This window comes from Trachymyrmex septentrionalis, unplaced genomic scaffold, assembly GCF_001594115.1.
Source record: "Trachymyrmex septentrionalis isolate Tsep2-gDNA-1 unplaced genomic scaffold, Tsep1.0 scaffold109, whole genome shotgun sequence".
In the NCBI taxonomy this organism is placed as follows: Eukaryota; Metazoa; Arthropoda; class Insecta; order Hymenoptera; family Formicidae; genus Trachymyrmex; species Trachymyrmex septentrionalis.
The window spans coordinates 307,560-319,501 of NW_017304217.1; the positions used below are offsets into that span (position 1 = coordinate 307,560).

General features: G+C 31.3%; 2 protein-coding genes across 8 annotated transcripts in view; one reads left to right on the top strand and one right to left on the bottom strand.

Moving 5' to 3' along the window:
* Window positions 1-219: 219 nt before the first annotated feature.
* On the top strand, window positions 220-6,131 carry LOC108748554 (replication factor C subunit 1). 3 transcript variants are annotated; one of them, XM_018486779.1, is made up of 17 exons: window positions 220-404; window positions 511-651; window positions 1,089-1,301; window positions 1,386-1,536; window positions 1,612-1,815; window positions 1,886-2,049; window positions 2,870-3,049; window positions 3,134-3,427; window positions 3,527-3,689; window positions 3,787-3,996; window positions 4,061-4,287; window positions 4,595-4,932; window positions 5,001-5,219; window positions 5,317-5,490; window positions 5,569-5,644; window positions 5,740-5,913; window positions 5,998-6,131. In XM_018486779.1, the coding sequence occupies exons 1-17, from the start codon at window positions 396-398 to the stop codon at window positions 6,100-6,102; spliced, it is 3,042 nt and encodes a 1,013-aa protein (XP_018342281.1). In that variant the 5' UTR covers window positions 220-395; the 3' UTR covers window positions 6,103-6,131. The 3 variants fall into 3 exon arrangements, with proteins under 3 accessions (XP_018342281.1, XP_018342287.1, XP_018342297.1); XM_018486785.1 differs by having other exon boundaries at window positions 2,870-2,998; XM_018486795.1 differs by lacking the exons at window positions 2,870-3,049; window positions 3,134-3,427.
* An 86-nt stretch (window positions 6,132-6,217) lies between these two features.
* The window catches only part of LOC108748571 (angiotensin-converting enzyme-like), a 40,266-nt gene continuing 34,541 nt past the window's right edge, over window positions 6,218-11,942 (bottom strand). For all 5 annotated transcript variants that reach the window (XM_018486824.1, XM_018486807.1, XM_018486818.1 and 2 more), the window contains 7 exons: window positions 11,444-11,810; window positions 8,132-8,450; window positions 7,848-8,069; window positions 7,218-7,743; window positions 6,811-7,065; window positions 6,567-6,742; window positions 6,218-6,441 (listed from right to left, as the gene is read on the bottom strand). In XM_018486824.1, the coding sequence (XP_018342326.1) occupies window positions 6,398-6,441; window positions 6,567-6,742; window positions 6,811-7,065; window positions 7,218-7,743; window positions 7,848-8,069; window positions 8,132-8,450; window positions 11,444-11,810 (1,909 nt within the window). In that variant the 3' untranslated portion in view covers window positions 6,218-6,397. The remainder of the gene's footprint in view (window positions 6,442-6,566; window positions 6,743-6,810; window positions 7,066-7,217; window positions 7,744-7,847; window positions 8,070-8,131; window positions 8,451-11,443; window positions 11,811-11,942) is intronic.

The following is an 11,942-nucleotide window of genomic DNA, read 5'->3' on the forward strand; positions in this document are numbered from 1 at the left end:
GTTGCTGCTCCGTTGCTTGATGCTTGCTGCATCAGTGTTGAATTAGGCATTAAGGTGCATTTATATGCAAGCGTCAAGCAGTCAAAGTAGCAACCAATCAACGATTTTTACAGCGTGAAAAATATTTTTTTTTCTACATGACTTTCCGTATCGTTTAGCTGATTGGTTGCTGCTTCCGCTGCTTGACGCTTGCATGTGAATGCACCTTTAAGAAGAACGCAGCCTGAATATAGCTTTGGTTACATGGAATACTCGGGATTGTAAAACTCTCATTGACTATTGTTGCTTATACGAAAACAAAACCAAACAAAACTCAAGCCGATTATGCCGGCTGATGCCGGCCTGACATTTATGATCAGTACACACGTGCTGAATATCGGCGAGATATCACGAAAATGCCGAGGGTACGTAATGAGAATATAGCGGTTATATTTAATTAATAATTACGTTACTTTATTTCAATTTCTTGAATGTCAAACCGAAAATCTCACGCACGTGTTATTTCCGTAGGATATCAGATCCTACTTTGCTCCGGTCGCGACTTCACAAAAGAACAGCAAGCCTGTCGCTCCAAAATCTCAGAAGCGACGGATTATTTCGTCTTCGTCAGACGAAGACGAAGAGAAACCACAGTCCACAAAACGTTCCACGGTATTGTCTTTTGTTATTTGCATATTTTTTATTTCATAATCATAGTTACTCTTATAATTCTCTTTATTGTTTACAATAATGTCAATATAGATAGTTAACTCTATCATTAACATGAATTTTAACTTTTTCGTTAGCAATAGAGGTTTTCTAGGAACAATAAATTTCTTTATGTTTCAAATTATATAAAAAACTAAAAACTTTTTGGTACTTATCAAAGTATTAACAAGTTTTGGTACTTATCAAAGCATTAACAAGTTTTTACCATTATACAAATTTAACTGTATTTTATTTATTTTTTATGAATTTAAATTTAATAAAATTTACAATCTAAATTTTAAATTTTCAATAGTATTTTTAAAGATCTCAGTTGCTGACGAGTTAATTATGATTCTCTTTGTTATTTTCAATAATACTAATTTAGATAATCAATTGTACAGGTTGTAAAAAGAAAGAAATCTTCCATCCTATCTGATTCTGAGGATGAGGAAAGGATTGTTAGAGATGATAAAAAAGATTCCAGCAATCCTACAGCAAATAAGAAAAGCAAAAGCAAGGAGTCACGCAAAGCGGTACCTTTTACTGAATTATTTGACAAGAAGCCGATAATGAGAGTAGAAGAGACAAAAATGAATCGAAAATTACAGAAAGTGGTAAATATTGTATTTGAGAGTACAAACAGAAAAATTAAAGAAATATCCTAAAATTTTCTGGGATTTATTCTGGAATTTATGTAGGAATCCAAATTTCATGATGATGAAGATTTTGATGCTGTGCTTAAACAATTGGATGTAGTACAAGATACTCTGATACAGGATAAACAGAAGGGTAAAAACAACATTAAAAATGTGGATAGTCCTAAGAAGTCAGAAGCTGCAGTTAAGACAGGTATGTTTAAATTTAATTTATTTATTGTTCAAATAGATACTGTTACATAAATTTGACATGATAGAACATTTACAGAGGTGGCTTCTAATAAAAACAGAAAACATAATAATGGTTTGAAAGATTGCAATAATAAAACTAACAATACGAGTGAACTAAAATCTGAGGAAGTAAAATCTTCTAATAAAAATAATGTATATTCAAAAGTTACAAATTCCTCTTCAAAACAGAACTTACAAAAAGAGAAAAAAGGTAGTTCGAATGAAGACTTAGATATAAGCAGTAAGTATGATGATAGGATTTCTAAGTAATTAAATTATAATTTAAATATAATTCAATTCTATTTCTGCAGAAAAAGACAAAGATATAGAAAAGTCAAGTAGAAAAAGAGCCAAAATAATGGAAGAAAATTTATTTGAAGAAAGAAATGAAATGAAGAAACAGCGTACTATAATGTACGAAAAATATCTTCAGAGAGGCGGTGCCAGAAATCCTGGTTCGAAAGAGATCCCTACAGTAAGAGACTTTACATATGATAATAACGATGAATAGTTCTATGATAGATTAGATTTTATATAATATATTAATAAAGTAATACCATAATATCAATTTGATATTACAGTTACAATTAGAAGAAATAATATTAATAATATTAAAAATAGCATTAAAAGTTATAAAAAGCTCCAAGTAGTTACAAGATATGATGCCTTGTCTGAATCCGCAATATTCGTACCATGCGAAGCAGCTAAACGGGTAGCGCACGACGTTGCGCAGTGTCTATTGATTTTTAAAAATTAAAAGTCTATTGAAACTCCATTCTATAAAAAAATTGTTTTGTTTATAATTTAATAAGGAATTTGATATATTTTATTTAAACTTTCATAAGTGATAGTTTTTGATGGAAAAATTAACATTTACATTATTAATATCAATAAAAATTATTAATATTTTAAACAAATTCAAATAATATGAAAAAGCACTTAATTTTCCCTTTAAAACGTACTTCTATGATGATTCGAACTAGAGATATTTAACTTCAAAGTAGAATGGGTGTTGTAAAAATTCAGTTTTGAATCAGTTTTGTAAAAATTTGCGAAATGCATGTGAAAAAATGCAATGAAAATATTTTTTAAAGGGGCATAAGTTCACACATTATTTGAAATGGTGTATATATCATATAACAAAAGTTTCAAGCAGCTCAAAAAAGTACCTGTTTTGTTCGATTTTGTAAAAAATTGCTTATATAATAGAATAGAGACTTTTTTTCAATAAAATTAAGAAAGATTTTTAGAATTAATATTCTATTCTAGATTTTTTATTTAATTTTTTATCTCAGGGCGCCGAAAATTGTTTAGCCGGAGTAAGTTTCTTGATTACTGGTGTATTGGATTCCTTAGAAAGAAATGAAGCCGAAGATTTAATACAAAAATATGGTGGCCGGACCGTAAAATCTGTATCAAATAAAGTAAATTATATTATAGTGGGAGATGAGGCTGGCCCAGCTAAATTGGCAAAAGTGTTTTTTTTTACATGATTATATATACTCATATATTTTGCATATATCTCTTTTATTTTTTGTTTACATGAAATAAATTTTCAGGCTAGTAATTTAGGTATTAAACAAATATCTGAAGATGATCTCCTTGAAATGATTCGCACGAGATCAGAAGGTAAAGCTGCAGACATCAAGCCGACTAAAGCAAAATCAAACGTAAAAAAGATATTTAAAAAATTTGAGAGCGATGAATCACCGAACAAAACAAAAGCATTATTAGATTCACTTAAAAAGATAAAAATACTATCATCTTTACCAGAAAAAACCAGTGTGAATACGAAAACTTCATCAGCATCAAAACAGATTTTAGATGTTAGCAATGATACACAGAAAGCAAATGTAGATATTAATTTGACATACATGCAAATGATATAAAATGACATAAAATAACAGAGCTTAAAATATGATTGCTTTCTTGCTTTTATTATATTCTTCCAGATAGTAACAAGTATTGGATCAGAACCGTTAGTTGAGAGATATAGACCCAAAACTATGAAGCAAATTATAGGTCAGCAAGGAGATAAGAGCTGTGCACATAACTTATATATATGGCTACGTGATTGGCATCAAAATCGTCAGAATTCCAAATTCAAAGACAGCAGTATGTTAACTTTTATTATTGTTCTTTTATCAAATCTTGGTATGAAAATAAAATAAGGTTAATTAATGTGATTATAATTTCATTTCTATTTCAATAGCTAGCAAGCAAACTCACGGACAAAACTTCAAAGCTGCCTTGCTGTCCGGCCCACCGGGCGTTGGTAAAACAACAACTGTGCAAGTAGTTTGTAAAGAATTAGGATACGATCTTGTGGAATTCAATGCTTCCGACACGAGAAACAAAACACTTCTAAAAGAAGCGGTCTCAGGATTATTATCCAATACCACAATGAAAGATTATGTTACAGGTAGGCATGATATAAAATCTTGAAATAATTATACCATTTTCTTGTCTTTTACACTACGTTACAGGTATCAAACAAAAAATTACGAGCAAGCACGTGCTATTGATGGATGAAGTCGACGGTATGGCTGGCAACGAAGATCGTGGTGGCTTACAAGAATTAGTTAATTTAATAAAATATACCGATGTCCCAATTATTTGTATATGTAATGACCGATTTAATACGAAGGTGAAAACTATTTCTACGCACAGCTACGATCTGAAATATCCGAGGCTCAGAGTGGAACAGATCAGGGTATAGTTTAGTATTTAGTTATAGAATCTAGCTTGAGTAATCTTTCTTATTTAATATAATTCAAACAGCAACATAAGAAAGAGCATAAGTCTATATTCTGTATATTTTGTATACTCTTTGTTTTATTAAATTCGCTATATATTTGATACTTTATCTCTGCGCTTTAATTTTCCTGCTTTTATGCCTTTTTTATTTTGTTATTTTAATTGTCTTAGCGCTAGAGCTAAAATAACAAAATAAAAAGGGCATAAAAATCAACTTTAATCACACATTGTCCCTAATTTGATATACTTTGATTTCTCTACAGAGTTCTATGAAGTCTCTGTGCTTTAAAGAGAACATCAAGATCTCAACGGAGGATCTCGATCGTTTAATCGAATCGACGAATTATGATATTCGACAAGTAATAAACCATCTGGAGTTTCTCGGCACTCAAATGACTCACGTGAAGACAACTGATAAAAAACATTCAAATAAGAACTTTAAGCTCGGTCCATTCGACGTTACAAAAATAGCATTCAATGCAGATGAGCAAAAAAAAATGAGTCTGAATGATAAGATCGGTTTATATTTTCATGATTACAATATAGCGCCTCTTTTTATACAAGAAAATTACCAGGGAGTTAGATTATCTCAAATATCACTGTAAGTATATCGCTACTTTTATGAAGCTGCTTTTAAAGTTCAAGAATTAAGATTTGTTACATTTGCAGTCGTCAAAGGTTAGAAAGAATTGCCAACGCGGCTGATAGTATATCTCAGGGCGACCTCGTCGAGAAGGTGATGAGAAGTAATATGATGTGGAGTCTACTTCCATTGCATGCTTGTTTCTCATTCGTTATACCAGCTAGTGAAATGTCAGGAAGCTCTGACGGATTGATACGATTCCCGAGCTGGTTTGGGCGAAATTCGAAGACAACAAGGTTTAATCGGTATTATAAAATATTGACTTTTATTATTATTATGCGATCCATTATGATTGTATCGAACTTCATTAGCAGCACTTTGTTCGCTGTGTATTATTTCCAGATTATTGCAAGAATTGACGACGCATACTCGATTAGCTACGGGTGCAAACAAGGATGCCCTGAATATGGATTATTTGCCTTATATTCGAAATGCTATTGTAAAACCTTTGATAGATAATGGTTTAGATGGTATAGAAGAGGCAATAAATATTATGGGAAAGTATCATTTAACTAGGTTCGTATTTTATTTACATTGAATGCACAATACTGGAAGACACAAAGATACATATGCTGATATTTCATTTTTCCTTAGGGAAGACTTGGATTCAGCAATAGAAATTTCTCTTTGGCCAGGAATGTCCGATTCGACGAGTAATCTTGATAGTAAAGTATGTGCAATATTAATATATTAATAATAATGAAGATTTTTTATTGTGATAACTTCGTATTGTAAAGATTTTAATTAATGTCACTAATATATCAGGTAAAAGCAGCGTTTACACGCGCATATCAAAAGAATCCTCCTATGCTGCCGTACGCAATTAATAGCACTACTACAACAAAGAAAAGATCTAGACAAGATAATGATATTATAGGAGAAGAAGAAGATGGTGAGGAGGAAGAAACTGACGATATTGATTTTGATAAGATGATTAAGGTAGTATTAAAAATTATTTTCACAATTCCATTATAAAATATATCAATTTTTTGAACAAAAAAGATAATACGTAATATATTTTAGGCAAAAAAACCTACTGTTGCTAGTACTAGCAAAGCTGCTTCATCAACAAGAAAACGCGGCGAATCAGCTAAGAAATGTGGGAAAGTACGCGGTAAAGGAAAATAAGAGACAGAGTAAAAAGACAGATAGTAAAAGAAGAATGCATGTTTTATTTGGAGAAACTTGAAAATTAATCACGAACATTTGTTCACTACTCAAATTAATCGAAGCGTATGATCGTGAAGTGATTTTTATACATTAGATTTATTGCATCATAAAAAATGTAATACTTGGCTTTCGTTTCAAAATATACTTTCTATTTTCTTATTAGATTTATTGTATTACAAAAAATCAAACATCTGGCATTGTTTCAAAATATATTTCTTATTGTCTTATTAGTGGAGAATGTTATTCTAAAGGCTCAATAGCTGTAATTCATAAGCTCTCCTCTCGTCTGTACACATTCTAAAACGAAAAAAAGAGCAGTTAGAATGGTATGTCCCAGTTGCTATAAAAATAGCTGATATAAAATATACATAATATATGAAAATAAAATTTTATGAAATATTTTATATATTTATGATGCGTACGTTTTTTACTGGGTTTCCATCCAATGTATTCATTAGTTTTCTTATTTTCTTCGATCAGCCAATCAGTCAAAGGCTTAAAATATTCCAAAAGTCCAGCTGCATCCATTTGCCTTTGACCAGAGATCTTCTCCATCGCGTCTTGCCACGGTTTCGAAGAACCCAACTCCAGCATAGATCTAACATAAATGCGTTCAATACCTCTATACTCGAATTGTATTCTTATAATGGTGCATATCAGACTTACTTTAACAGATTTCCAGCATCCTTATTATCGTAAATATCACATTGACTCAACGGTTTGGCATTTGGATTGCTCGGATCATATTGCTTCGCCTCGATGCATAATGCCTTGTGGAACTGAAACTGTATCACAAAACTTACAAAGTATCTTATATACTCGACGCCCGCAATTATATGATACTTTGAGCCAGGATCGAAGTCTTCTTCCGATCTATCTACGGGAGGTTCGATGCCCTGATATTCCTCGGCGAGTGTCCACCTTAAAGTAAACAATTTTTTAACTTGTTTCAAATTTTTTTCAGTTCAATTTTTTTTGGAAATTCGATTTAATGCATTTTTATTCGAGGAGAAATATTATTGAAAAAAGAAAGTAATACAGAGGGATATATTTTTGTTATCTAGAACACTGACCAGTTGCAGTTATAATTGTCCGGCGTGACTTTTCCCTGGAATACGTTCCAACGCCATCGGTCCATCATATAAGCGAATGGCAGGAAAACAATCTTGTCAAGACTCTTCATATAGAGGTGATTGAGGAATGCCTCCCGATCAGTCGAGTCATCCGTCAGTAGACCGATCTTTTTGAGATGACTGGGAGTAGATACGCTGAGAGAAATAACATCACCAACCGCCTCGTGGAAACCTGGATTCGCGCCCTCCTTGAAAACTACAGGTTGATTCTTGTACTGCAAGTAATACTCGATATGACCCATCTCATGATGCGCTGTTAGCAAGTCTTCCATGTTAACGCGCGTACATTGCTTGATCCTGAAATCTTCGCCATCGTAGAAGTCCCATGCGCTCGCATGGCAGATCATGTCTACACCATGCTTCTTTGTCAGAATCGATTTTTTCCAGAATGTGTCCGGCATGGCAGTTAAGTTAATTGATATGAAGAAGTTTTCAGCGAGGCGGAACATGCTTGTCGCATTGTAATCTGTTTAAAGAATTATGAAGCATTACAATGGATATATAAGCGTAAAGAAAGCTGAAAACAAATTAATTCTTTAATAGTATTGAAAGACTCAAACATAAACTTGCCTTGTTCTACCAAAGCGGCACTAACATCCGGCAGTTGTTTGCCCGAGAACGGTACGGTGAAATTTGCAATATTCCAAGTCTGAGCCCAGGGATTGCCCAATAGATGCGCTGGGATCGGGCCGTCCTTGGAGACGATATCTTCGCCGTATTTCTTCCTGAGCTCGCGTCGTACGTAAGCATGCAGTTGTAAATACAGTGGCTTCAGTTGTTGCCATTGAGTCTCTGTACAAATTTTGTTGCTCCGTTAATGCTATTTCAATGAACGATGCTGCAGATAATCTTACCGATTTGTTCAGGGAAATCATCAGCCTCGTAATCCTTCATCCAAAATGCTGCATAGTCAGAGAAGTTGTTGAGTGTCGCCACGGTGTTGGCTAGCTCAACATATTTGGAGTACAGAGACTTGACTTTCTCGCCTGATACTTTCCTCCACTCCACCCAAATATGCTTCAGCTCCTCAGAATCGTGACTATTTTTTGATATCTCAATAATTTCTGGCTCAAGCGCAAGATCACACTTGCTCTTGTTATGATAATCGCAGATCTTTGCGGTGCTATAGATGTTCTCCATTTTACTCACCGTCATCTCAAATTCGTTATAATTCTGCAATCACATATCACTCGGTAATGATCTAACTTACTCGCAATTTTGATCAATGAAATGAATTCAAGTTTTCGCTATACAGCTTAGTTGGAAAATTGTTAAATTTAACACATTTCACGGTACATATCTCAAACAGTTCACCCAAATTTTTGTGTTAATTTAATACAAGATGAATATATTAAGAATTAACACAAATTACAAATGTTATATAAAAAATTGAGACCCTTGAATACTTATCTCAGCCATATCGTGACGTTATAAGTGAGAAATGTATGTTGATTTTTCTTGCATGCCCTTTGTAAATAAAGATAAATTGGATAAAACGGAATAATGAGATTGTTGTAAAATACTTGTAAAAATGTGCTAAGGTTGTCATCCCTCCTGTGATAAAAGGCATATAAAGTGAGATTATTAATTTTTATTCAATGCGCATGCGTAATCCATTTTCACTTCACGAATGTTTTTCGACTATTTACTGAATGTCAGAGGGGATAGTCTCAATATTCATTTTTACAAGTGTTTTACAGTAATTTCATTATTTCATTTTATTCAAACTGTCTTTATTTACAAATGGCATGCAAGAAAAATTAACGTGACATTTCTCGCTTATGACATTACGATTCTGTATGGTTGAGGTGAATGATGAGTGCTTTCCAATTGCTTAACACATCTTGACGACCGTACCTAGTAAATAATTTTTTACACATTAATATGTATAAATATGTATAAACAAACATAAATATTCATAACATATATAGTCATATATGAAATATGTCCATACATATTCATACATCCCTTTTTCTTTTGTAATATTATCTTTTATTGTAATAGAAATATCAATAGTGAAACACATACAAAAATAATTAAAGAGATAATCTTTGCATTGTTTTAGAAAATAGAAAATTGTTAAAAAAAATTGCTCATACACAATTATGCATAATTTTATATATAATTATACATAAATAATTTTTTTACATTTCTTCACACTTGATTTTTTCTAAAATAAATAGTGTGAAAATTATTCTTTTAATTATTTTTAATGTTTTCACATTACTATATTGTTATTTCTGTTACACTATATAAGAGTAGTTTTACAAAAAAAAGGATGTATGAACATGTATGGACATATCTCATATAAAATTATGTATATTTACGAATATTTATGTATGTTGATACATATTATGCATGAAAAATTTTTTACTGAGTAGCAAGGTAATTCATATATTTTCGGTGTTAATAAATAATTTAACCCTTTTAATTATATTTTATTCTTTATTGTCACGATAGCCTCATAAAAGAATAAAATTATTTAATTTATTTATTAACACTATGTGAATTAATTTGCTACGTTTGTATCAAGATGTATCAAGCAATTGGAAAGCACTCGTTGGTATGTATTCAAGAGCCTTAACTCGCAATACTGACACAATTTGTAAGCAAATTGTGAAGGAGTTATTTCTTTAGTAAAATCAATAGTATATTAAATTAAAGGAATCCTAAAGCTGACTAAATGGTAATTTTTGTATAACAATTTTTTTCTCTTTTACAGATTCGAAACTCCTTTTCCAGAATTGAAGCATACGCATTAATAAACGTGTCTGTAAGGTAAAGTTTATGCCAAGAATGATAAAACATTTCGGAATTGAAATCTTAAGAAAATTTTGTGTCATTCTCGGCATAAACTCCACCTCACAGACACATATTAATGCATATATTTCAAACCTGGAAAAGGATTTTTGAATCTGTAAAAGAGGAAAAAAGTAATACAAAAAATTAATTTTTATGTTTACTTGCTCATAAATTGTAACATTAATGAGAGAACAAGCTATATTCAGTGATACCAAAAAATAAAATTACCAGTCGAAAGATCATGTTTGGTGTAAATATTCTAGATGGTAAAATCTTGAGATCCTGTACTATATGGATTCTGTACTTTACTTGGACCGAAATATGTTTAGCTATTTTAATTTAGATACTAAAATGGCTAAACATGTTCTGATCCAAATTGATCACAGGATCCTATGGATCCTGTGAAGATTTGACCAATCCATCTAAAATACATATTTTAGACGTAATCTTTCGACCGATAATATTAATTTTTTATATCATTTTTGCAACATAGCGTTACCTTGTAAGAAATGTTGAATAATCAATTTAATACTAAATATTTAAATACAATCGTTACTAAATATTCAAATACAATATACAATTACGTTAAATTAATACTCGAATGTACTAAAATTCAATACAAAACAAAGAATGATTTTAACTGTGCAAATACAAAATGTTTTTTTACTGTGCTATTTTTTGCAAGAAATGTATTATTAATAAATGAAAATGATATAAATGTCTATATATTAGGTCGGGGGAAAAGTTTCTTTGTATTAAAGAAAATTTTTTTGCAAAAGTTTTTCATTTGCGAAATTTTCGTTACAATTATATCATACGCTAGAGCAAAGTTTAAAGAATCAGCTTTAAGAATCTGTTTTTTAAATTGCAGTATGATGATTTTTATCGGAGTTACGAGCAATCAAAGTTAGAATAATCCTTTACTTAATTTGCGAATAACTCAGTAATAAAAAATTATAGGAACATTAACATTAAAAAAAAATGATTTTGTAGGAAAAGCTTCAAGCTTTCATGATAGTTGAAAATTTTCGTAAATTTTTTTGAACATGTGAGAGCTCCAAAGTAAAAAGAAAATTTTTTATCTTTTTCAACTCGTAGTTTTTTGTAAAAATTACCAAATGTAAAAATTACCAAACTCACAGAAACTTAAAAAATATAATAAAGTAGAGATTTCAAGCTTTCGGAAGTAAAAATTTCAAGCTTTAAAACCCTTTTTTTAAATTTAAATTTTGTTCATTTTTGAACAAAAGAACGAAGACAAATTGTATATACAATATCAAATATTGCATATACAACAATTTTGAATTAAAAAGTACGAAGAAACTTTTGGCTCGACCCAATATATGTCGACAATATATGTTTACTTGTTCAGGGAGAGCGGCGACACCGAGTATACTGAGCTTTTTAAACTGTCTCTTCATAGAATCATTTTTCAAGTCTCTCCAAGGAAAGTCATTCACTATTTGAATAATATGTTTGGTAACGTTTGCCCCCTCTGCCGACCATTTCAACTTTTCTGCCAGATTCTCCGTCGTTAGATTTGATGCATAATTCCATGCAGTGACACTTTGTTTATTATTCCATTTTGCATACTCTGCGTCGATTCGTTTCAAGAGTTCGTGAGCGCTTTTTAGAAGATCGTCGGTAGTTTCGTGATTTTTGCTGATATCTACTGCGTCTTCAGTTGTTGGTTTGGCTGCCACTAGAGTTACAACTACTGCTCCCAATATTCTAATAACAATAAGAATCTTATTTTAGACTGTAAATGTGAGAAACACAATTAATAGATTAGAAGCCTATAACAATCAAAGCTGGATCTTTAATGCTTTAAATAATTCAATGTGAATTTTATATATATATATA

Excerpts from the sequence above, each read along its gene's own strand:
- LOC108748554 (XM_018486779.1), top strand. Across the intron at positions 1,537-1,611 it reads AGAAGCTGCAGTTAAGACAG|AGGTGGCTTCTAATAAAAAC; the intron begins GTATGTTTAAAT and ends GAACATTTACAG. Across the intron at positions 3,428-3,526 it reads ATGATACACAGAAAGCAAAT|ATAGTAACAAGTATTGGATC; the intron begins GTAGATATTAAT and ends ATATTCTTCCAG.